Consider the following 21,968-nt stretch of genomic DNA (forward strand, 5'->3'; position numbering starts at 1 on the left):
CCGCATTGCATTAAGTAAACGCCCCCAATAATAGACTAGTTGTTAACTGGCGATCAGTTGGTAGCAAAAGTATTTAACTCCCCTTCGGCATCTTAGTATTCCGACATTCTGTCAACATCGCGCCACCCCCGCAGAATATTTTAAAATAAGACTAGTTGAGTGTAGATCTGGATTGATTCTGGGGCAATAGCGTTGAGGTAGTCGTAGCTCGGATGTCTTGGCGTTCCGATGGGCTTTAACGAGAAGGGGCACCGAACTCACGGTATACGATATTTCTGGATCTGAAATCGTCATTGAGTAGTTTGCTAGGAAGTGGCGAGCATTGAAGTAAACGGTATTAACAGTGTTGTTACTACTAGGTTTATTAGCTGAGCCAAACCCGTGGCCTGTGCGCAGATCATGAATCAGCGTTGTGAACCATAGTAATCGCACAACTTGCTACAAAGCCTAGTTAGTCCACACAATCCATGGGAACAACACAACAGCGCCAGAAAAGGAAGCAGCTTAAGCGTCGCATTCTTGGAAAGACGAGAGGAAAAAGGAAAAAGAAGAGAGATTGTCCTGTTCACTCAACGTACAACAAGCTCTACTTGACGCGCCTGCATCTATCCATCCCAACCGTCCAAAACGATCCTTGACCGTTTACCGAGCTTGCCGGCCGTCCGAGCCACGACGCCGTTCGAGCCACCCCACCAAAATCACACCCCAACTTCAACAACTTCAACGCGTTATAACTTAATCAATATGAGTCAGATTGACGCTGCGATTGCAGCAATCGAATCGCTAGAACCTGGAGAACAGTTTAGCTATCGCCAGATTGCAGCGGAGTATCACTGTAACCGTACAACGCTCGCGCGGAGACACCAAGGCCTTGCAAGCTCACGCAGTACTATGGCAGAAAACCAACAAGCACTCCACCCCCAGCAAGAGGAGGAGCTCCTACGCTATATTGAGCGCCTCACAAGCCAAGGCCTACCTCCTACACGGCCTATGATACGACGCTTTGCTTCAGATATCGTGAAAAGGGAGCTTAGCGTACGCTGGGTTGATCGCTTTACCTAGCGCCACGACGTCCATCTTATCTCACGCTGGACCACCGGCATTGATCGCTCACGCCACCAGGCTGACTCTCTATCAAAGTATAGCCTCTACTTCGAGCTTCTACGCAGTAAGCTTAACCAATACGATCTTGAGCCTCATAATATATACAATATGGATGAGAAGGGCTGTATGCTAGGAATACTTACTCGCTCAAAGCGGGTGTTCAGCAGGAGGCTATATGAGGAGGGGAAGATTAAGGCTTATATCCAGGATGGCAATCGGGAGTGGATAACCCTGCTGGCCTGCATATGCGCTGATGGATTAGCCCTTGCACCTGCCCTGATATATCAATCAGCCTTAGGCTTAATACAGGACACCTAGCTGTAAGCTCTAAGGCCTGAGGATCAAGTATATATATCCTCCTCACCTTCTGGCTGGACGAACAACGATATAGGACTATCCTGGCTTAAACAAGTGTTTGATCGATCTACGAAGGAGAAGGCAGGGCGGGGCTATCGATTACTTATCCTTGATGGCCATGGATCTCATCTCACGATGGATTTTATTGAGTACTGCGATCGGAATAGAATCCTCCTTGCAGTGTACCCACCTCATTCAACTCACACGCTTCAGCCGCTTGACGTCGTTATGTTCAAGCCATTCTCAACAGCCTACTCAAACCAGGTCGCTGCGTTTATGGAAAGATGCCAAGGGCTCACATCTATGAGTAAGAGAGACTTCTATCCTATGTTTATGGCTGCCTGGGAGGCCTCGTTCAAGAAAGAGACTATACTCAAGGCCTTTGAGGCAACTGGCCTCTCACCTCTCAACCCAGAGGTGATACTCAAACGATTCATTCAGCCAGCTCAATCAGGCCAATCAAGTGATAGCGACTCCTCAGCCTTGAGTGCCTCTAACTGGCGGAAAACTGAGCGCCTTCTACGCCAGGTAGTACATAATAGGAGTGATCCACGAGCTCAAAAGCTCAGCCGAGCCTTCCATTCTATCTCAGTTCAGAAAAGCCTTCTTACACACGAGGCTCAAGGCCTTATGCAAGCTCTCGTTAATGAGAGGCAGCGTAGAAAGCGAGGCAAGGCTCTGCCTCTAGAGGCAGGCGAGGACTATCACGGTGGGGCTGTATTCTGGTCTCCAAGGAAGGTGAAGGAGGCACTTGATCGCCAGCACCAACAAGGGCTTGAAGAAGAGCGTCTACAACACCAGAGAGCTGAGGCAGCTCGCCTACGAGAAATAAAGAAGCAGGAGAAGCTTCAGGCAGCTCAACAAAAGCGTGCAGCAAGGGCAGCAGCTCAAATAATAAGGCAGGAGGAGAAGGCTCGTGAGGCTACTGATCGAGCCTTACGACAGGCAGCTCGTAAGGCTCAACAACAACTCCGACAAGCTCAAAAAACTTCCTAGAGAGGCAAGAGGAGAGGCCTCAAGGCAGCTACTAAGGCAGGTTCAAAAAAGAGAGCAGCTGCGCAGCCTCAGGGTGGTAGTGAGGCCTCGGGTGCTGCAGCAGGCCCACCACCATCTCAATCACGACACGGCCGGGCGATCAAGCTCCCAGCAAAATATAGATAGCTATATATATCAATCAAGGCCTCTAGAACTCAACACTAGAAAATATTACGATAGTAGCGATTATACGTGGCTCAATAGCCTCAAGTTTGGTGCTGGTGTTGGTGTTCAAGGTGGCTCGAACGGCGTCGTGGCTCGGACGGCCGGCAAGCTCGGTAACGTGTCTGTGCGCGTGATGCCCATAATCGCGTGCCGCACACCCCGCAACATCAACACCAATCCACCCTTACCACTTCAACCACCCATAACTCCACAACCATGAGTTGTATCAACGCTGCGATTGAAGCTATTGAATCGCGTGATCCCGGAGATAAATTTACATACTCTGAGGTTGCGCGCCGCTTTGGTGTTGATCGCTCTACGTTGTCGCGACGCCATCAACAGATCCGGGGCTCAAATGAAGCCAAATCACGTAATCAGCAACTCCTTCACCCACACCAGGAGCTACAGCTTCTAGAGCACATTGACGAGCTTACTGAGGCTGGCTTACCACCGACGAGGACTATGATCCAGAACTTTGCTAGTGCTATAGCCGGAAGGGCTACCTCCCAAAGCTGGGTGACGCGCTTCTTTCACCGTCATCCCGACGCGATTATATCACGTTGGTCAACTGGTTTGGACCGCAATCGCCACCGGGCTGATTCTGTATACAAGTACGAGTCGTACTTTGATCTACTATCTACTAAAATGGCTCAGCACCATATTCGGGCGCAGGATGTATATAATATGGATGAGAAGGGATTCCTTATTGGAGTGACGGGGAGGAGTAAGAGAGTGTTTAGTAAGCAGAAATATGAGACTGGGGGCTTTAAGAAAGTGATACAGGACGGCAACAGAGATTGGATCACTGTTATCGCTGCTATATGTGCTGATGGGAGTACGTTACCGCCCGCGATTATATACGAAGCTACTTCGGGCAACATGTACGCCAGATGGGTTGATGATATCGCAATTGACGATCCAGTCTACGTTACCTCAAGTCCCTCAGGGTGGACCAATGATCAGGTAGGCCTGGCATGGCTCGAACAGGTGTTTGATCGCCATACGAAGGAGAAGGCCGGCAATCACACACGCTTACTCATCCTTGACGGCCATGGGAGTCACGTTACTATGGAGTTTATTGACTATGCGATCGCCCACAATATTATGTTACTCATACTACCCCCCATAGTACCCATACGCTGCAGCCACTCGATGTGGTAATGTTCAAACCTCTGGCAGCCGCGTACTCACTCAGCTTGCAGCACTACCTCCAGGCGAGCCACGGTCTCTTAGCTGTGAGGAAGGATGACTTCTACCGTCTTTTCAAGCCTGCCTGGGACTCCTCTTTCATTAAGAAGCACGCGTTGAAGGCATTTAAAGCCACTGGGATAGCTCCTATAGATCCCGAAGTAGTACTTAAAAAGTTCCGAAAGTCAACACTAACAGCACCGCCGCCACTAGTGAACGTGAGTAGAGCTACTATCACGAACCTCATTAATCAGGCCTACGATCCGAGCTCTATTGCGGCCAACAACCTCTCAGAAATACTCCTCCGCCTCCAGGCTGCCAAAGAGATCGCCGAGTACGAGAAGGACGCACTGCGCGCGGCGCTACACGTTCACCAGAAGCCCCGCAATCGGCACGAACCTCCCCTAGATCTACAGCAGCGAAAAGCGTTCCATTCAGGGGCAGTTTGGTGGTCGCCGTGCAAGCTTCGAGAGGCCCGCTTCAGGCAGCTAGTGAAGGAGAAGGAGAAGGAGAAAGAGCTACTTGATAAGATAGAGTTGAAAGAGGCAAAGGAGAACAACAGGATCTATCAACTTAAGATCAAAGAGGCAGCGCGGGCGGCGCGTGAGGAGGCAAAGAAGGTGCGGGATGAAGCCAAGGCTGTAAAGGCTGCCGAACTTGACGCCAAACGACGCGATCGCGACGCTGCAAAGGCTATACAACAACCCCAATCGGGCAAGCGTAAGGCTTCAAAGCCCGCTGCAAAGCAACAGCCAAAAAAACGACGCGTGGGTGGTGCTGGCGGTGGCACTCTGGCTGAGGTGGCTGCACCGGCTCCCCCACCAACAACCACCCGACGCGGCCGGGCCGTCAATACTCCGGCAAAATATAGATAGACAAAGTTGTAGAGCTACGTCTATAGATCAATACACCGGAAAATCTCGCGATAATAGTTATTGTACGTGGCTGCACAGCCTCAACTTTGCCGTCGTCGCGATATTGGTGGGGTGTGCGGCACGCGATTATGGGCATCACGCGCACAGACACGTTAACGTGTCCGTGCGCGTGATGCGCGGGGAACACCAAAACACGTCAAACCCCTTCACCTTCAACACACGTTAACTCCACCAATATGGACCCAATTCAAGCTGCGATTGAAGATATTGAAAATCTAGAGCCAGGAGAACAGTTCTCGTATACTAAAATTGCTGCTAAGCATGGTGTTGTGAGATCTACGTTGACCCGAAGGCACCAGGGCCAGACAAGCTCAGAAAGAGACAAGAACTTCAACCAGCAGAAACTCAACCCACAACAAGAGCTAGAGCTTGTGAGATATATCGAAAAGCTCACAAAGCGAGGCATTCCTCCTACACGAGAGATGATCAGGAATTTCTCATCAGAAGTAGCCCATCAGCAGCTCAGCGAGAGCTGGGTTACTCGCTTCATCAACCGACACGAGATCCATCTCATCTCAAAGTGGACCAGCGCCATGGATCGTACGCGCCACCTGGCTGATTCTGAGTCAAAGTATAGACTCTACTTCGAGCTGCTGCATCAGAAGATCACCGAATATCACCTAGAGGCTCGAGATATATACAATATGGATGAGAAGGGCTTCTTAATTGGCTTGATAGGCAGAAGTAAGAGGATATTCAGCAGGCGTCAATGGGAGAAGAAGGAGGTTCGAGCATCTCTCCAGGATGGATCACGCGAGTTTCTGACAGTCCTGGCCTGCTGCTGCGCTGATAGGAGCTCGCTGCCTCCAGCCCTTATCTACGCAGCTAAAAATGGAGCTATACGATCGAGTTGGGTAGAAGATATCAAGGCAGGAGAACATGAGGTCTTTGTCTCATCATCTCCAACAGGCTGGTTAAATGATAACGTAGGCCTAGCTTGGCTGGAGCAGGTGTTTGATCGCTCTACAAAGCAACGATCAGGTAGATGGAGATTGCTCATCCTTGATGGCCATGGATCTCACCTCACGATGGAGTTTATTAAGTACTGCGATCGCCATAGGATCCTCCTCATGATCCTTCCTCCCCATTCGACCCATACGCTCCAGCCGCTAGATGTAGTGCTGTTCAAGCCACTCTCTCAAGCCTACTCTAACGAGCTCACTAACCATCTCTATAAGGCTCAAGGCCTTATTCCAATCAAGAAAGGGGACTTCTTCCCGCTCTTCTGGAGCGCCTGGATATCCTCCTTCACAGAGAGCCTTATATTAAAGGCCTTCGAAGCCACTGGGATCTGGCCGATAGATGCCAACGTTATCCTTCGTAGATTTGCTAGCACGCCAGAAGCTGAGAGAAGCTCATCGTCAGGGCTCTCTGATCATGACTGGAGAAAGCTCGATCGGCTAGTACGAGCTGCTGTTAATGATAGCCATCAGTATGAGGCAAGAAAGCTGCGCTTAAGCGTTCACCATCTCTCTGTGCAGTATGAGCTTTTAAAGCATAAGAACGAGGGCTTAAAGGAGGCTCTTCAACATAAAAAGAAGCACAGGAAGAAGGGCAAAGCTCTTAACCTTCAACAGCGCCAGGAGTATCACGGTGGCTCTGTCTTCTGGTCTCCTCGCAAGCTGCGTGAGGCTCGAGCTAGAGAAGCAGTACGGGAGCGAGATGAGACGGAGGAGAAACTCCAAAAATTACGGTCCAAGAAGCAGCGCGAGGAGGCTCGACTGCAGCGTCAAGATGAGCTCGAGGAGAGGCGTGTGGAGAGGCAGAGACTCAAGGAGATGAGGGAGCTTGAGCGAGCTGAGAAAGCAGCTGAACGCGCGCGCCAGAAGGAGAGAGACGCTGCTAAAGCTATACAACTACCCCAAAAGGGAAAGAGGAGAGCTTCAGCAGCTACCTCATCGAACAACAAGCGTCAAAAACGCGTTGAGGCTGCTCGCGCTGGTGCTCAAGTTCAAGAAGAGCCTCCAGCTCCTCCACCAAAGCTCACATTCCCTGCGTGGAGGACAACACCAAACGCAGTACTGCTAAGAGAAGCTGCGATGCCGTCGGCACAGGTGGCGCTAGAGGAGGCCAAGCTCCGCTTTGCAGTTCACCTACGCACGATAGACGACAAGCACCCACTTACTAATAGAACTACACTGCCACTAGTCATACGAGGACGCGCAGCGGGCAACCGACGGATACCAAGATCGAAGGTTCAGCGCGTAGCACAACTGCTACCCGCCACACCCCGAAACGTCCTAGCCAGCCCTCACTTTTCAGACGGGTCGAGGCAGGATCCAACGCAAGGGCAAGGAAAGGACATTGCTGCCCAGAATTTCACCATCTGGTGGGAGTCTCTTGGACAAGAGACAATCACTGTCTTCTCAGACGGGTCTGAACAACAAATCAACGGTACAAGGGTGGTCACTTACGGGTACGCTATATACCAGGGCCAGGCCGCCGTGGCGACTGGACAAGGCTCACTAAATGCCCTTAGCCACGTCTTCGATGCGGAGGCTATAGGCGCGTGCAGAGGACTCAAACACGCACTACAACTCTCACTGCCTAGCCAGAGGGAGATCGTACTTTGCATAGACAGCACTTCGGTAATATGGGGCATACGCGGAACCGCCCCTACCTCCTCCCAATGGGCGTTCCTCCAAATCCATGGAGCTATGGAGGCCTACAACGTGAAAACGCGGTGGGCGCCGGGACACATGAAGATTGTTGGAAACGAGCTCGCCGACCAGCTGGCTGACAGCGAGGCCAAAGACCCGCACCAGCCATACGGCATGGCCGCCTCCCCCACAAGATCCGGTATACGAACAGTAGGCCGCCGCCTCCTCGAACATACAAGGGACACTTGGTGGCAGGATAAGAGCAGTAGGCTATCAGCATGGTACACGCAATGGCAGCTGCCATACGATACTAGGCGCACGCCCGCAGCGCTATGGCTACCCCGAAGGATACTCGCGAAAGTCCTTATGATACGCTCAACGCATGGCGACTTTGAATGGTACCACCGAAAATTCAACCACGAGGATACCTCGAAATGCCTATGCGGCAGGCCCAAGACGCCAGAACACCTAGTGTTCTGCAAGAGAGCCACAACACACTTCAAGAAGTGGCCTCTACGCCCCATCGTGCCCCCTCGCACAAGACAGGAAGGCCTAGCGTACCTCGCGCAATTAATAGACCAGCCACAAGAGTTCGAGACCTTCGTTAAGGTAACGAACTCCTTCTATAACGAGTGATTTCTATTTTTGAATTTCACAAAGACCCGCTGAATTCCTTGGCATTATTCAGTGTAGGATTCGCGGCAGAACGCCGCATAGATGCCACAACCCACACGCTCTCTTTCAAACTTTTCATTATATCTCAAACTGCCTCTTGTTACTTTTTCGTTTCTCTCTCTAAAAAGCAGTCATTGTACTGCATCGATCAAAGGCGCAAGCCACGAAATACTAGAATATTGTAGGAAAACGGCTTCAAATGGCGGGAGTCCTTTTCACGAACATGTATATAGGCAGGACATCACTCCCCTTAGATACAAAACACCTAGGAATAGGTTCCACGAGGCAAGTGCGACAGCACTATAAGACCACGGCGGGACCCGCCCGAATACCCTATGGGAGGTTACAGATAGGGCGTTAAACCATAATCAACATCAACAACATCAACCAAAGCTCACATCACGTGGCCGCAACGTCAACCTCCCATCAAAATATAGATAGTACAAGTTGATCGCAAGCATCTAATTACTCCCCCTCTATAAATTCGTATAATAACAGCTTATATACGTGGCTTAATAGCTTCATTTTTGAAGTAGTGGATATGGTGTTCCCCGCGCATCACGCGCACGGACACGTTAACGTGTCTGTGCGCGTGATGCCCATAATCGCGTGCCGCACACCCCACCAATATCGCGACGACGGCAAAGTTGAGGCTGTGCAGCCACGTACAATAACTATTATCGCGAGATTTTCCGGTGTATTGATCTATAGACGTAGCTCTACAACTTTGTCTATCTATATTTTGCCGGAGTATTGACGGCCCGGCCGCGTCGGGTGGTTGTTGGTGGGGGAGCCGGTGCAGCCACCTCAGCCAGAGTGCCACCGCCAGCACCACCCACGCGTCGTTTTTTTGGCTGTTGCTTTGCAGCGGGCTTTGAAGCCTTACGCTTGCCCGATTGGGGTTGTTGTATAGCCTTTGCAGCGTCGCGATCGCGTCGTTTGGCGTCAAGTTCGGCAGCCTTTACAGCCTTGGCTTCATCCCGCACCTTCTTTGCCTCCTCACGCGCCGCCCGCGCTGCCTCTTTGATCTTAAGTTGATAGATCCTGTTGTTCTCCTTTGCCTCTTTCAACTCTATCTTATCAAGTAGCTCTTTCTCCTTCTCCTTCTCCTTCACTAGCTGCCTGAAGCGGGCCTCTCGAAGCTTGCACGGCGACCACCAAACTGCCCCTGAATGGAACGCTTTTCGCTGCTGTAGATCTAGGGGAGGTTCGTGCCGATTGCGGGGCTTCTGGTGAACGTGTAGCGCCGCGCGCAGTGCGTCCTTCTCGTACTCGGCGATCTCTTTGGCAGCCTGGAGGCGGAGGAGTATTTCTGAGAGGTTGTTGGCCGCAATAGAGCTCGGATCGTAGGCCTGATTAATGAGGTTCGTGATAGTAGCTCTACTCACGTTCACTAGTGGCGGCGGTGCTGTTAGTGTTGACTTTCGGAACTTTTTAAGTACTACTTCGGGATCTATAGGAGCTATCCCAGTGGCTTTAAATGCCTTCAACGCGTGCTTCTTAATGAAAGAGGAGTCCCAGGCAGGCTTGAAAAGACGGTAGAAGTCATCCTTCCTCACAGCTAAGAGACCGTGGCTCGCCTGGAGGTAGTGCTGCAAGCTGAGTGAGTACGCGGCTGCCAGAGGTTTGAACATTACCACATCGAGTGGCTGCAGCGTATGGGTACTATGGGGGGGTAGTATGAGTAACATAATATTGTGGGCGATCGCATAGTCAATAAACTCCATAGTAACGTGACTCCCATGGCCGTCAAGGATGAGTAAGCGTGTGTGATTGCCGGCCTTCTCCTTCGTATGGCGATCAAACACCTGTTCGAGCCATGCCAGGCCTACCTGATCATTGGTCCACCCTGAGGGACTTGAGGTAACGTAGACTGGATCGTCAATTGCGATATCATCAACCCATCTGGCGTACATGTTGCCCGAAGTAGCTTCGTATATAATCGCGGGCGGTAACGTACTCCCATCAGCACATATAGCAGCGATAACAGTGATCCAATCTCTGTTGCCGTCCTGTATCACTTTCTTAAAGCCCCCAGTCTCATATTTCTGCTTACTAAACACTCTCTTACTCCTCCCCGTCACTCCAATAAGGAATCCCTTCTCATCCATATTATATACATCCTGCGCCCGAATATGGTGCTGAGCCATTTTAGTAGATAGTAGATCAAAGTACGACTCGTACTTGTATACAGAATCAGCCCGGTGGCGATTGCGGTCCAAACCAGTTGACCAACGTGATATAATCGCGTCGGGATGACGGTGAAAGAAGCGCGTCACCCAGCTTTGGGAGGTAGCCCTTCCGGCTATAGCACTAGCAAAGTTCTGGATCATAGTCCTCGTCGGTGGTAAGCCAGCCTCAGTAAGCTCGTCAATGTGCTCTAGAAGCTGTAGCTCCTGGTGTGGGTGAAGGAGTTGCTGATTACGTGATTTGGCTTCATTTGAGCCCCGGATCTGTTGATGGCGTCGCGACAACGTAGAGCGATCAACACCAAAGCGGCGCGCAACCTCAGAGTATGTAAATTTATCTCCGGGATCACGCGATTCAATAGCTTCAATCGCAGCGTTGATACAACTCATGGTTGTGGAGTTATGGGTGGTTGAAGTGGTAAGGGTGGATTGGTGTTGATGTTGCGGGGTGTGCGGCACGCGATTATGGGCATCACGCGCACAGACACGTTACGCGTCGCGTCCACAACCGCACAAAGTCACAAAGTCACAAAGCGCGAAACGCGTCGACGAAGCCCCCGCTGCTCCCTCGATCAAGTACGCTGGCTAGCGCACCGTGCGTACGCTCGAGAAGCCCACGCGCCATGCGCTTCAAGAAAGATTTGCTGAAAACAGCGTCGTCCTTAGCGTCTATAGATGTGGACTATGCGAGTCTTGAATATCTTGCCGTGGGGGGATCAGGCACAATCTACGCGATTAATTCGGCTCGGATACTAAAGGAGTTCGACGACGCGGGAATTCATATGGAGCGACGCGTATCGCAACGTCTAGGTTCCGACCATGTCAACATTGTGCGTTGTCTGGGCCAAACACGCGATGGCAAGGGGCTTGTTTACGAGCGAGGGAGAAGCGTGCGCGAGGTACTGAGAGGGGGGAATGGGAGCGACGGGGGAGATTCGGGCATCCCACTCGAGACGAGGGCTGCATGGTTGATTGAAGCCGCAGAGGGGACGCAGTATATGCACGACCAGGGCATTATTCACGCGGATACTGGATGTCATAATTGGATTATAGTTGGCGAGCATCTAAAGATCATCGACTTTGAAGGTAGTAGCCTCGACGGAGGAGATGCAGCGGCGTCTTATGAGTGGTTTAGTTACAAGGAATCTTCTCCGCGCATCAGCGTTAAGACGGATATCTTCGCTTTTGGCTGCGCTGTGTATGAAGTCGTTGCAGGTAAGCAACCATACGACAAATTGATTGTATTTGAGGATCGGATGCTGCGTGCTAAGAAGTTGTATGCTGAGGGACAATTTCCGCACGTTGAAGGCTTGCCGTTGGGGGGGTTGATGCTGGCTTTTTGGAAGGCGTGTTTCGATTCTATGCAGCAGGTTGTAAGGGAACTTCAGGTGGCTGGTGTGGCAGATACTAGTGATGTAGACTATGACTACGGAGATGTGGGCATTAGAGAAGTCAAACAACCAACATCTTCATACCGCTCTTACCCAGCAGATGTGCCTAAATCTCAAAATAACCGGCACAACGCTTTTTTTACTCTTACCTCTAGGTACGTACCAAGTATCTAATCGAACATGTGTTTCCCTGTCTTAGCCCAGGCTCCGGCAACCTTCACATCGCTGGTCAAGACGTTCAACGATTCTATATTGAATGCGCAGTCTGCATTGCAAATATATGCTTCTACTACAGTAAGTCATTACATTTTTGGTCGAGGAAGAGGCGTAGAAGTATGGTCTCGTAGAAGAAGAACAATATCAGGCGGGCGCTTAACTTGAGTAAGATCAAGACCAGAGTTATTCAGCATATTTAAATTCGGTTGCTTGCATGTTCTGGCACTATCGAGAGAAAAACAAGGGAAGAGATATAGACGGTTATGTAAATGCAGTTTGAAGATACAGAGATATCACGATGTAGGTATAGCTTTCATCAATCTACATACAGCAAAACGCCAACTACCAACCCAACCAATTCCCCCACTTGTACCCTAACATCACCCTCATTCCCCCCTTAAAGAACCCTAAAACTCACCCTATTCATCCTAGTCCAACCCAGCCCACAAAGTCCAAACCTCTAAACCGAACCCTCACTCACTAACAACATCCAGTCATCTAACCCCAACCGTTAGTCTCATACGTCTCAACAAAATGCTTCTCAAACACTTTTTTTTAGCTACTTACCTTGCAGCAATCGCAACCCCCAGCTACCTTGCACTCTCGTGCGCAGTGGGAGTTTTTCAAGACGTCGTGTAACAGGCTGAGCCTATTACATGCGCTACGCTGTGTGCGTAGCTGTCGTCATGCGATTCCTTCGAGATACATCTATAGGTTTCTGTCATCATCCATCTAATTCTACTTCGGCCCATCTTCGGTCCGCTCCTGTATTTATGTACAGCTAGCATCCTTTTGTAGCTCTTTGTCAAATCCACTCTGTTACAAGGCATCTCTTGATCAGTCATCTGTGTATCGTCATCGATACAGCCGCTGGGGTCTAGCCCCTTACACGTCGCAGCTCTTTGCAATGTCATGATGGGTGCCTACTGCTGCGTCGCTGCTGTTTAAAGGGGGGGTGGTGTCATCGGGGGTGTTGACGGTTGCAACGGCTGTGTCGTTGTTTGGGGGGGTAGTGGTGGTATCATCGTCGAGGGTGTTGGCGGGTGCAACGGTTGCATCACTGCTGTCCAGGGAGGTGTCCGCGTCGTCTAGGGTAATGGCGGTGTCCACACTCGCTTCGCTGATGCTCTGGATATCGGTTCCGTCTAGGGTGATGGCGGGGCGGTCGTGATTAGCAATGGGCGCGGTTTTGTCATTGCTATCCAAAGAGGTGCCGGCGTCGTCTAGGGTTGCGGTAGGAAGGGCAGTGGCGATGCCGAGGAAGAGGAGGGTGATGATGGTTGTAAACTTCATGGTTTTTTGTGGAAGAGGGTTTGGTTTGTGGAGGTGGTGAATGTGGACTTAAGGATGCCCGTGTTGAAGATGTTATCAAAGACGATGATGATGATGATGATGATGATGATCCAAACCAAGAGAATCACAGCCCATATATATACCCCCTTCTCTCGTATCTTTGCACATCGCCGACCAAAGTCGTCGCCGTCCATCGTAATCAACAAAGTCATCCATCCCCTCCTCCCTCACGCCATCCGTGCATCACTCACTCGATGTGGCTGTATACTTACAACAAATTCGGCGTATAGAGGACTAAATTAAGTCAGCAAAAGGGTCCACAAGTGACAGCAATCGATGTTGTTTACTAGACTCCGCAACAATCAATTCAATCCGGTCACTCTCCTAGACCCACTTACCTATCTAGGTAGGGCTTAAACTCCTATAGGTAACTACTAGGCTTAAAGCGGTAATCAATCAATCCAATCTGAACCTTCTAGGACCCACTTAATTGATTGTTGCGGACTGTGTTGTTTACACCCCCATTGAGGAAACAGTGACATCGTACATCATGCAAGAATGAACTGGAAAGTACTACGTCTTCCGCGCCTCCGCTCCGATGCCTTCCGCGTGGAATCCCTAAGATGTGTTGGCAAATATGAACGAAGCACTGCACAAAAAAGGCAGTGTATAAGTCAAAAACACATACATTAGTGTCTTGTAGATCTTCACTCCCCGCCCTAATCGAGAAAATCATCGGATTTCCCACGTCGCCTTTTCCCCAATGATGCACGTGAAACAAAGGTCCCCGGTCCCTGTCCCCCGTACTCGTATTCCCTCCCCCATTACTCGGACATCGCGCACAGCCACGAGTTCTAAAAACTGCCGCCTCTTTTCTCCGATGGGAGGGATGGAAGTAGTAGACCAGATCGATATAGGGAGCGTGGATCCTACATATAGGTATGTTATGTCCAAGCTGAGGTCGTATTTTGCGTATCGCATCCCTGTCGCCAGCTGGATTGAGAGGAGTGACGCATTTGGGTGCGCACGGGTGATACACTTTTCCTAATAATGGCGATGATGGCATGGATGTAAGATTCAGAAGTCTATACTTTCCCAGTCGGGCTCTGCGCATCGCGTTTGCGGCGATGACATCGGTTGTTGTCGTTTTTATCGACAAGGGCAACATTAAGTACACGGCAAAGATATACTACATTTACTCACACCTCAATTCAGACCTCAAACAATACACCAAGAGTACTAATACCAACTCTACAGAGTCTCCATAGCCAACTCACCTCCCCCCAGACTATCACTCATCCCTTTCCTACACACACGCACCCTACCTCGCGATCCCAAACCCACGCCCACCACCCTCGTATCGCCCACCACCCTCGTATCGCCCACCACCCTCGTATCGCCCACCACCCTCGTATCGCCCACCACCCTCGTATCGCCCACCCGCACACACCCACGCACAGGCAAACCCGCCACGACACCTTCAATACGAATAATTCGTTTCCAGAAAAAGGCATTGTTTCGGTGGTATTTATGTTTTTGCTTTGCGGCGATATCTACATGAGGCTTTTCGCGTTTGAGCATTTGAGAGAGATGGCATGACCGACGGGTGTGATTCGTTGGGAATATCAGCTGCTAACGCTGCTAAGGGTATTCAATGCTAGTAAGAAAGGGATGAAAGGGGTAGAGTACAGAATTTTATGCAGAGCCAGTGCTTTCGTATTCCTGTTCCTGCAGTGTCATTTCGTCAATGTCACGGGTGAGTTGAGCGATTTCCTCGCGGAGGGCGGTGATGCGGAGGGTTCTTTCTGCTCTTCTTTCATCCGAAATTCTGTCCTGCTCTTCTGCTTCTGCTTCCTCGCTTTTACACACTCCTACTTCGACATCTCCGCCCTCCTTACCCGGTTCACCATCCACTTCCCCTTCCAGCGTCACAGCCCCTTCATCACCCACCTGAACCTCACTCCCAGCGTCACTCTCAGCACCCGCCGCAATGTGTTTGATGGCCAGCTGCCCCAACCCCAAATCCAACCCCGGAAACAACCCCTTCACCTCCTCAACCACCTCATCAAAAAACCCCCATTCCTTCTCGTTCAGCCCCAGCTTACTAAAATTCCCATGTCGTTGAGCTACCATTTTCGCAATCTGAACAAGAGTAATGAGGTAATTCTTGTATTCCACATCGTCGATCAGACCGGCGCGGTTGGGCCGGTGGATGTAGGTGAGGATTATGTGGAAGGCTTGGGTTAGGTATGAGTCGGTGCGTGGGGCGATCTCTGCACGGGGCCAGGGATGTCGGTATGGGGCGAGGGTTTGGCGGCGGAGTTTGGGGGAGATGGGCGTGCTGGTGGTGGCAGTGGACATTTTGGTAGTTGAATGAATGGATGGATGGATTGGGGATAGTTGTGTGTGGGGATAGGGAGGTTGAGGGATGGAGGTGGGTGTTGGAAGGTAGAATAAGTACCGTGGATGCGAGGCTTTGTACTCGTGGCCAGCGGTTACATAGACATAGAGACGTCGTGGTGGAGAAGACAGCGAGATGCGGGTATCAAGTTGACAGAGAGCGACAGGATTGGTTATGTGAAGTTTTGCCGTTGTTCTGGAGTAGTTGCAAACAACCTTGGCACTACTTTGAATGTGAACGAACTCCTGTTCAAACATGATAGCTAGAAAAACAGCCTGTGACGACACAATTTACCACACACCACACTCCGCAATCACAATTACCCTGTGAGTTGGTCAACCACGTCACGTCACTTATCCACATCATCTAGCCCTCACCTCTCCACGCCAGTCGCAACCTCCTCTCTTTATCAAACCCCCATAAAACCTCCTCACCACAACCCCAACCCAATCTCACAAAACTAAACCAAGCATGACACCACCAACACCAACCCCAACACCCCCCTCAACGCCTTCACCTCCCCCACCCCTAGCACCCACCCACCATCCGCCTCACCCCCACCCCCTCCCTCACCTCCGCTCAAACATCACTAACGCACCAACTCTACATGCTGGACTTTCGCGGCCACGACGCACGCGACATGCAGCGCACGCTAAACTACATCAACGCTGAGTTGAGAATGCGGCAAGTGGAAGGTATTGCAGTGGGCACAGACGGGCAGGCTGAGGTAGGCCAGATCAAGAAGAAAAACACAGGAGCGAGGGTGGAGGAGATGCAGGATGAGGATAAGCGATGGGAGAAGGAATCGGGCGGGAATCCGAGGTGGGGGGAGGGTAGGACGGCGGGGTTGTACGGGAAGTGAGGAGGAGGAGGAGGAGGGATGACGGGTGCTTTGAGTCAGTGTTCGGGTAAATCTAGTCATTATTGACCCCGTTGTTGAGATGTCTGTCGTCGTATTGCTTGTGGGTATCATACCTGTACTTACGCCTTCAAATGCTTAATGTTGAGATAACTATCAATCAATCTGCCTCGTCCCCACCACCAGCCCTCTCCATACGAGCCCTAATATCTCTCACCAGCGCCTTTGCATCCTCAACCTCGACGCCATCTTGACACAGCTCATTCGCCAGCTCCATAGCCCGCTGGTACATACCACGCATGTACTCCCAGCGCGCCAGCCACAGCCTCGCCTTGCTAGTCGTCGCCGTAACGCCGACGCCACCCGCGCTTTCCGAGCCCGTCTCCTCGTATTCCGGCCCTTCTTCCTGTGCAAGGACCAGTTCCATGAAGGATGCAGACTCGGCCATGTTGTTCATGCGCTCGTATAACAACGCGATCTGGTATAGGACCTCGGGGTCTAGAACGCCACCGCCGAGCCCAGACACCTCGCCGCTGCCAAACGAAGTGCCGATGCCAGCGTCATAGTACGAGCCGGCTACGAGTGCGCGTTTGTATGCTCGGATACCATTCATGACCTTGCCCAGCTTGCCGAAACATTGGCCGACTGCCATCCACAGCTTCGGGTCGTACGGTCGTAAAGCAGCGGCGCGTTGATGGTAAAAGAGAGCGTACGAGTGCATTTCCAGCACCTCGTACGTTTGGCCCAGGCCGTACCATGCGCGATAGTCTTTTCGATTGACGTCAACTGCACGCCGGTACGACTCGATGGCAGCATGTGTGTTTTTCATCTCGACGAACTCGTGACCCATTAACGTCCATGCGGAGAGGAAGGTCCGGTCCAAGGTCAGGGCCCGGCGAAAGTACATGACTGCCTTTTCGTGTTCCGACTTGAGGGAGTAGTAGTTGCCCACAACGCAACATGTCTCCGGGCGGAACTTGTCGGTTGCTGTGGCGAGCTGGGCCAAGAATGCAAGTTTAGGCCGCATGCCCATGACGTACAGTATGTTGGAGTAATTGTCCAGATGATCGACCCGATGCGGATCCGAAGTGAGGAGGTCAGAGAATATCTGCTCCGCGTCATCAAAGTCCTTGTTGTGGTAGTGAAGCAGCGCGCGTTGAGTTTTTAGAAAAGCCGATGTAGGGAAAATGCTGAGTATCTGCGTCAGTGACGTATGTATCTGCTCGTTGACGGCATAGAGCTCCTGCGACGATGTGACGTGGAAGATGAAGGTCATAAGGTTCTGCGGTAGTCGCTCGACGATGCCATTGAGCTCATCCATGGTATTGAGCAGTGCTTGCAGCTCTTGCCACGCACCCCAGTTGTACGTATACTGATGGACACTCTTGACCAGGTAGTCAATAGCGAGCTGCTCGTTCTTGCCCTTTGCCAGTACAATGCCGTAGAGATATTCCAACCAGCCCTGCGGTTGTCGACCGCTATTGGGCAAATCTCTGAACCACTCCTCCAAGACGGCCGACACCATGGGCAGCTCCTTGTTCAGCGTGACACCGCCATCTTGGGGCCCGAGGATCATCTCACTGTCCTCGTTCATGCGCTTCTCGCCGGCGATGTACTTGGCATACAGCGCCAGAAAGAGCGACTTCTGGCTGATGCCCTTTGTCGTATCATTGGAGAGCTTCGCTTTGGTGGGGGTGAACATCTTGGACTTGCCCTTGCCCGCCTGTTTAGCATTTGTTGTTGGTGTCGTTGGAGGCTTGGGCAAGGGCCCGGGGAGGAAGACGGCAGCGCATCGATCGTACTCGCGACAGTCAAAGTACGTCTTGGCAAGGAGGAACTTGTGCGCCTCACGTGCTTCAAGGCGCGCTTCAGTAGGATCCTTTGGGACGAGGTTTGGTGTTTGAGGCGGATGCGCGTCCGACATGGGCGAGTCGACATCGGTATCTGATGCATTATCGTCGGCGCAAGGGAGTGAGTCGAGCAATTCTGCGGCCCTTGTCAATATCAGCATACACACATGTTAGTTGGTTAGACATGGTGCGCACCATTTGGCGGAATGATAGAGACAGCGCTCTGTGCAGCTGATGACGGCGTCTTGGAGTTGTGCCTTCAATTGGGCCTCATCGGCCTGCGATAATGTTCCCATGGCGAGCCAGCGGGTAATTATGAGCTCAAATCATTACACAAAAGCCTGTATTTGTTGACTATCACGTCGTGGATATACTGTCGCTCTGCTACTGCTGTCGCCGAGGCGCGTGTCGCGCCTCTCCGCATCGGAGCGTGGGGCACAAACAATGGCCCGGTCAAAAGTTTCCCCGCTGCGCCAAATAGCCCCTTCACCGCTCGTATCTTGCGTCTGCTACTGCACCTCTAGCTTGCAATCCTTTGTGCATATCGCCTAGAATTCTGCAATCAACATGGCTACTACACTGAAAGACTTTGAGAGCGTGTGGCCGCGCATTGTGGCCGACCTGCAAGACCACTGCAAAGGCTACAACCTGCCACAAAACTGTCTTGACTGGTTCACAAAGGTATGAGGATCCAAACAATGGTTTCAAGTTCCAGACGACTCACTTCTTGAGACAGTCATTAAGCTACAACACAATCGGTGGAAAATGTAATCGTGGCATGTCTGTTGTGGACACCACGTCTATCCTCCAGAACAAGACCCTTGAACCGGGTTCGGAAGAGTACTTCCGCGCTGCACTCCTGGGATGGATGATCGAATTCCTCCAGGCCTTCTTCTTGGTGTCGGACGACATCATGGATTCATCCAAGACCCGTCGTGGAAACCCATGCTGGTACCTTGCACCCAAAGTTGGCATGATCGCTCTCAACGACTCCTTCATGCTAGAGGCGTCCATCTACATCCTTCTCAAGAAGCACTTCCGTCAGGACAAGAGCTACATTGACATGGTTGAACTATTCCAAGAAGTCACCTTCCAAACCGAGTGCGGCCAACTGTGCGATCTAATCACTGCGCCCGAGGACGACGTCGACCTTGACAAGTTTAGCTTGGAGAAGTTCACCTTCATCGTCATTTACAAGACTGCATACTACTCCTTCTACCTCCCCGTGGCACTAGCGCTCTACTACACTGGCGCAGCAACACCCAAGAACCTCAAGACGGCCGAAGACATCCTGATCCCAATGGGAGAGTACTTCCAGGCCCAAGACGACTACCTCGACGCTTTCGCTGACCCCAAGGTTCTCGGCAAGATTGGCACCGACATCATGGACAACAAGTGCTCATGGCTTATCAACCAAGCACTGAAGAAAGTCACCCCTGAGCAACGCAAGATTCTTGATGAGAACTACGGCCAGAAGGATTCCCAAAAGGAAGCCAAGGTCAAGGAGCTGTACCACCAACTGAAGCTCAATGAGTTTTACGAGCAGTGGGAAGAGGAGCGCGTCGCTGATCTGAGAGCCAAGATCGCAAAGGTAGATGAGAGCGAGGGCCTCAAGAAGGAGGTCTTTGAGGTATTCCTGCAGAAGATCTACAAGAGGAGCAAATAAGTTGCTTTGATGTTGTAGCTCAAGAAAGTGGTTACCATTCACTAATGAATTACCCGTAATTTCAAACTATCTTCTTCATCGTTTTCTTCTCATATGGCCACACTGTGCTTAGTGCCACATTCATCTTTCCTCCTCTTGTACCGCCCATACTCAACTCATCATGTCTTCGCATCTCAAGACACCCCTAACTCTGGACCGGTGCAAAGATTAGCAACAACCCCAACAACAGCTTAAAGCTCCGCACAATGACCTTCTCAAAGGATGCCACAGTAAAGCTCGTCGCTAGATATAGGAAAAACAAAGCGACACCGACCACCATGCTCGATAGCGTCTCTGACGTTGGTGTCTGATTGGAAGGAAAATGCCACCGAGGGGATACTTATGGAAAAGGCTGTAAAGGATACAAGAGAATGCATCGAGGTATTAGCGGAGGGAAGGAAGTAATTCCGAGTATGCTGGGTTAATGTTGTTACATTTCGCTATTTCTTCTCCTTCTCTGTACCTCAGGCCAGGATATATGGGACAGATATACCTACTGTTCCAATCATGAATCGGGCACTTCGTTTGCCCACGGAATGCTCGACTGGGCACCAGCCTTCTGCACTGTCATAGACGCAGCTCTGTTCGCGTGGGCGATGGCAGCATCAAGATCGAAATCCGCACCCTGGGACATGATTTTCCAGCGTGCAACGGCCACGGTGTAGGCACCAGCAAATGTGTCGCCTGCTGCCGTTGTATCCACGACCTTGACCTTGCGGGCTGGTACAATATGGCCATTTTGAGAAGATGGCTGCTGCTTTGATGTTTTGTAGTAGACACCCTAGCGACTGGTCAGCCTAGAGACATGGAAAAAGTCAAAGCAAAAACGAAGCTTACCTCGCCGCCCAGCGTGATGATGACGTTCTTCACCCCTCGCGCAATGAAGACAGCAGCTACCTCGTCCCAAGAAGTAGGCTTCTCCATACCAGAAAGCGTCGCCGCTTCAGTCTCATTAACAATCAGGTGATCGAGGCCCTCATATGCTTCCATAGGTAGCGGGATAGCCGGCGCAGGATTAATGACCGTCTGAACGCCCTTCCGCCTTGCCACCTTCATATTATACAGCACAACCTCCAACGGCAGCTCCAACTGAAATAGGGCAACACTAGCATCCGCATCCACTAGATCCCTAACTTCCACATCGCCATTCGCACCAGGACAGAACATGATTCTATTCTCGCCCGTCCCCGTCTCAACCACAATAACAGCTACACCTGTCTTCTTTCCCTTGAGAATCTGCACCCCGTCCGTCTTCAACGCGTCTTCTCGTAGCGCCTTGAGGAACCCCTCGTGGAACTCGTCGTCGCCAATTGCCCCCACCATACGCACTTCGACATCGGACGCCTGGGAAGATGATGCCTGTGCGTGAGTGCGAGAGAGCCGTGCGCATGCTACGGCTTGGTTGGCGCCTTTCCCGCCCCAGCCGATGTTGAAGGATTCGCTTGTCAGCGTTTCGCCGCCAACGGGTACGCGGGGGGTGCGCGTCACGAGGTCGACATTGAGAGATCCGATGACTATGATTACGGCGGGTTTGGAAGGCATTTTGTTTGTTTTTGAGATTGAGATGTGAGGGCTTGGGATAGTTAGTACGTATCTAGGATCTTTGGTTGAGCCTCATTTTTGCCGAAGACGCTAAGCCGGTTCTGTCGAGCCGATGGCAGGCGGACTTTCCGACTCTGTGCTAGTATGATCACATCACTGGGCAGGTGCGAAACCAATAGGGCTGTAGCTGCACTAGTTGTCTATGTACTCCTCCATTCGTCAATTTGAGAGGTGTCATCCTCATACGCGCTGCGATATTTGCCCTTGTCATCTGAATTTTCAATAAGGTTTATAGCGCGACATGCGGAGAAGACAGTGTTGTTTGCGACTCCTGGATGGCAGAGTGAAAGAATCAGCTGGTACACTCACAAATAGCTATCTCCAGAATCAGCAGTTTTCTAGGCCCATCCATTTCTTTCGTGATGAAAGCACGTGAGCAATCAGACGCTGGGAAGCAATCCAG

General features: G+C 51.3%; 11 protein-coding genes across 11 annotated transcripts; 6 read left to right on the forward strand and 5 right to left on the reverse strand.

Moving 5' to 3' along the window:
- Positions 1 to 744: 744 nt before the first annotated feature.
- On the forward strand, positions 745 to 1,283 carry PtrM4_133920 (uncharacterized protein; the record flags this gene model as incomplete). The annotated part of the gene is made up of 3 exons (XM_066109153.1): positions 745 to 1,035; positions 1,123 to 1,228; positions 1,258 to 1,283. 3 exons carry the CDS (start codon positions 745 to 747, stop codon positions 1,281 to 1,283), a joined length of 423 nt encoding a protein of 140 aa, XP_065961145.1.
- Positions 1,284 to 1,689: 406 nt separating this feature from the next.
- Positions 1,690 to 2,457, forward strand: PtrM4_133930 (uncharacterized protein; the record flags this gene model as incomplete). The annotated part of the gene is made up of 1 exon (XM_066109154.1): positions 1,690 to 2,457. The coding sequence occupies one exon, from the start codon at positions 1,690 to 1,692 to the stop codon at positions 2,455 to 2,457; it is 768 nt and encodes a 255-aa protein (XP_065961146.1).
- A 420-nt stretch (positions 2,458 to 2,877) lies between these two features.
- Positions 2,878 to 4,724, forward strand: PtrM4_133940 (Trichoplein multi-domain protein; the record flags this gene model as incomplete). The annotated part of the gene is made up of 2 exons (XM_066109155.1): positions 2,878 to 3,734; positions 3,791 to 4,724. 2 exons carry the CDS (start codon positions 2,878 to 2,880, stop codon positions 4,722 to 4,724), a joined length of 1,791 nt encoding a protein of 596 aa, XP_065961147.1.
- A 236-nt stretch (positions 4,725 to 4,960) lies between these two features.
- PtrM4_133950 (uncharacterized protein) lies at positions 4,961 to 8,020 on the forward strand (the record flags this gene model as incomplete). The annotated part of the gene is made up of 1 exon (XM_066109156.1): positions 4,961 to 8,020. The coding sequence occupies one exon, from the start codon at positions 4,961 to 4,963 to the stop codon at positions 8,018 to 8,020; it is 3,060 nt and encodes a 1,019-aa protein (XP_065961148.1).
- A 770-nt stretch (positions 8,021 to 8,790) lies between these two features.
- Positions 8,791 to 10,638, reverse strand: PtrM4_133960 (Trichoplein multi-domain protein; the record flags this gene model as incomplete). The annotated part of the gene is made up of 1 exon (XM_066109157.1): positions 8,791 to 10,638. One exon carries the CDS (start codon positions 10,636 to 10,638, stop codon positions 8,791 to 8,793), a length of 1,848 nt encoding a protein of 615 aa, XP_065961149.1.
- Positions 10,639 to 10,871: 233 nt separating this feature from the next.
- PtrM4_133970 (SPS1, Serine-threonine protein kinase) lies at positions 10,872 to 11,813 on the forward strand (the record flags this gene model as incomplete). Its single annotated transcript, XM_001941375.2, has 1 exon — positions 10,872 to 11,813. The coding sequence occupies one exon, from the start codon at positions 10,872 to 10,874 to the stop codon at positions 11,811 to 11,813; it is 942 nt and encodes a 313-aa protein (XP_001941410.2).
- A 927-nt stretch (positions 11,814 to 12,740) lies between these two features.
- Positions 12,741 to 13,148, reverse strand: PtrM4_133980 (DUF1421 multi-domain protein; the record flags this gene model as incomplete). The annotated part of the gene is made up of 1 exon (XM_001941376.1): positions 12,741 to 13,148. The coding sequence occupies one exon, from the start codon at positions 13,146 to 13,148 to the stop codon at positions 12,741 to 12,743; it is 408 nt and encodes a 135-aa protein (XP_001941411.1).
- Positions 13,149 to 14,843: 1,695 nt separating this feature from the next.
- Positions 14,844 to 15,509, reverse strand: PtrM4_133990 (DUF1421 multi-domain protein; the record flags this gene model as incomplete). The annotated part of the gene is made up of 1 exon (XM_001941377.1): positions 14,844 to 15,509. One exon carries the CDS (start codon positions 15,507 to 15,509, stop codon positions 14,844 to 14,846), a length of 666 nt encoding a protein of 221 aa, XP_001941412.1.
- Positions 15,510 to 16,568: 1,059 nt separating this feature from the next.
- Positions 16,569 to 18,554, reverse strand: PtrM4_134000 (anaphase-promoting complex subunit CDC23; the record flags this gene model as incomplete). Its single annotated transcript, XM_001941378.1, has 2 exons — positions 16,569 to 18,402; positions 18,454 to 18,554. The coding sequence occupies 2 exons, from the start codon at positions 18,552 to 18,554 to the stop codon at positions 16,569 to 16,571; spliced, it is 1,935 nt and encodes a 644-aa protein (XP_001941413.1).
- A 271-nt stretch (positions 18,555 to 18,825) lies between these two features.
- PtrM4_134010 (IspA, Geranylgeranyl pyrophosphate synthase) lies at positions 18,826 to 19,924 on the forward strand (the record flags this gene model as incomplete). The annotated part of the gene is made up of 2 exons (XM_001941379.2): positions 18,826 to 18,939; positions 18,995 to 19,924. 2 exons carry the CDS (start codon positions 18,826 to 18,828, stop codon positions 19,922 to 19,924), a joined length of 1,044 nt encoding a protein of 347 aa, XP_001941414.1.
- A 544-nt stretch (positions 19,925 to 20,468) lies between these two features.
- On the reverse strand, positions 20,469 to 21,505 carry PtrM4_134020 (RbsK, Sugar kinase, ribokinase family; the record flags this gene model as incomplete). Its single annotated transcript, XM_001941380.2, has 2 exons — positions 20,469 to 20,744; positions 20,801 to 21,505. 2 exons carry the CDS (start codon positions 21,503 to 21,505, stop codon positions 20,469 to 20,471), a joined length of 981 nt encoding a protein of 326 aa, XP_001941415.2.
- Positions 21,506 to 21,968: the final 463 nt, after the last annotated feature.

This window comes from Pyrenophora tritici-repentis, chromosome 7 (genome assembly GCF_003171515.1).
Source record: "Pyrenophora tritici-repentis strain M4 chromosome 7, whole genome shotgun sequence".
In the NCBI taxonomy this organism is placed as follows: Eukaryota; Fungi; Ascomycota; class Dothideomycetes; order Pleosporales; family Pleosporaceae; genus Pyrenophora; species Pyrenophora tritici-repentis.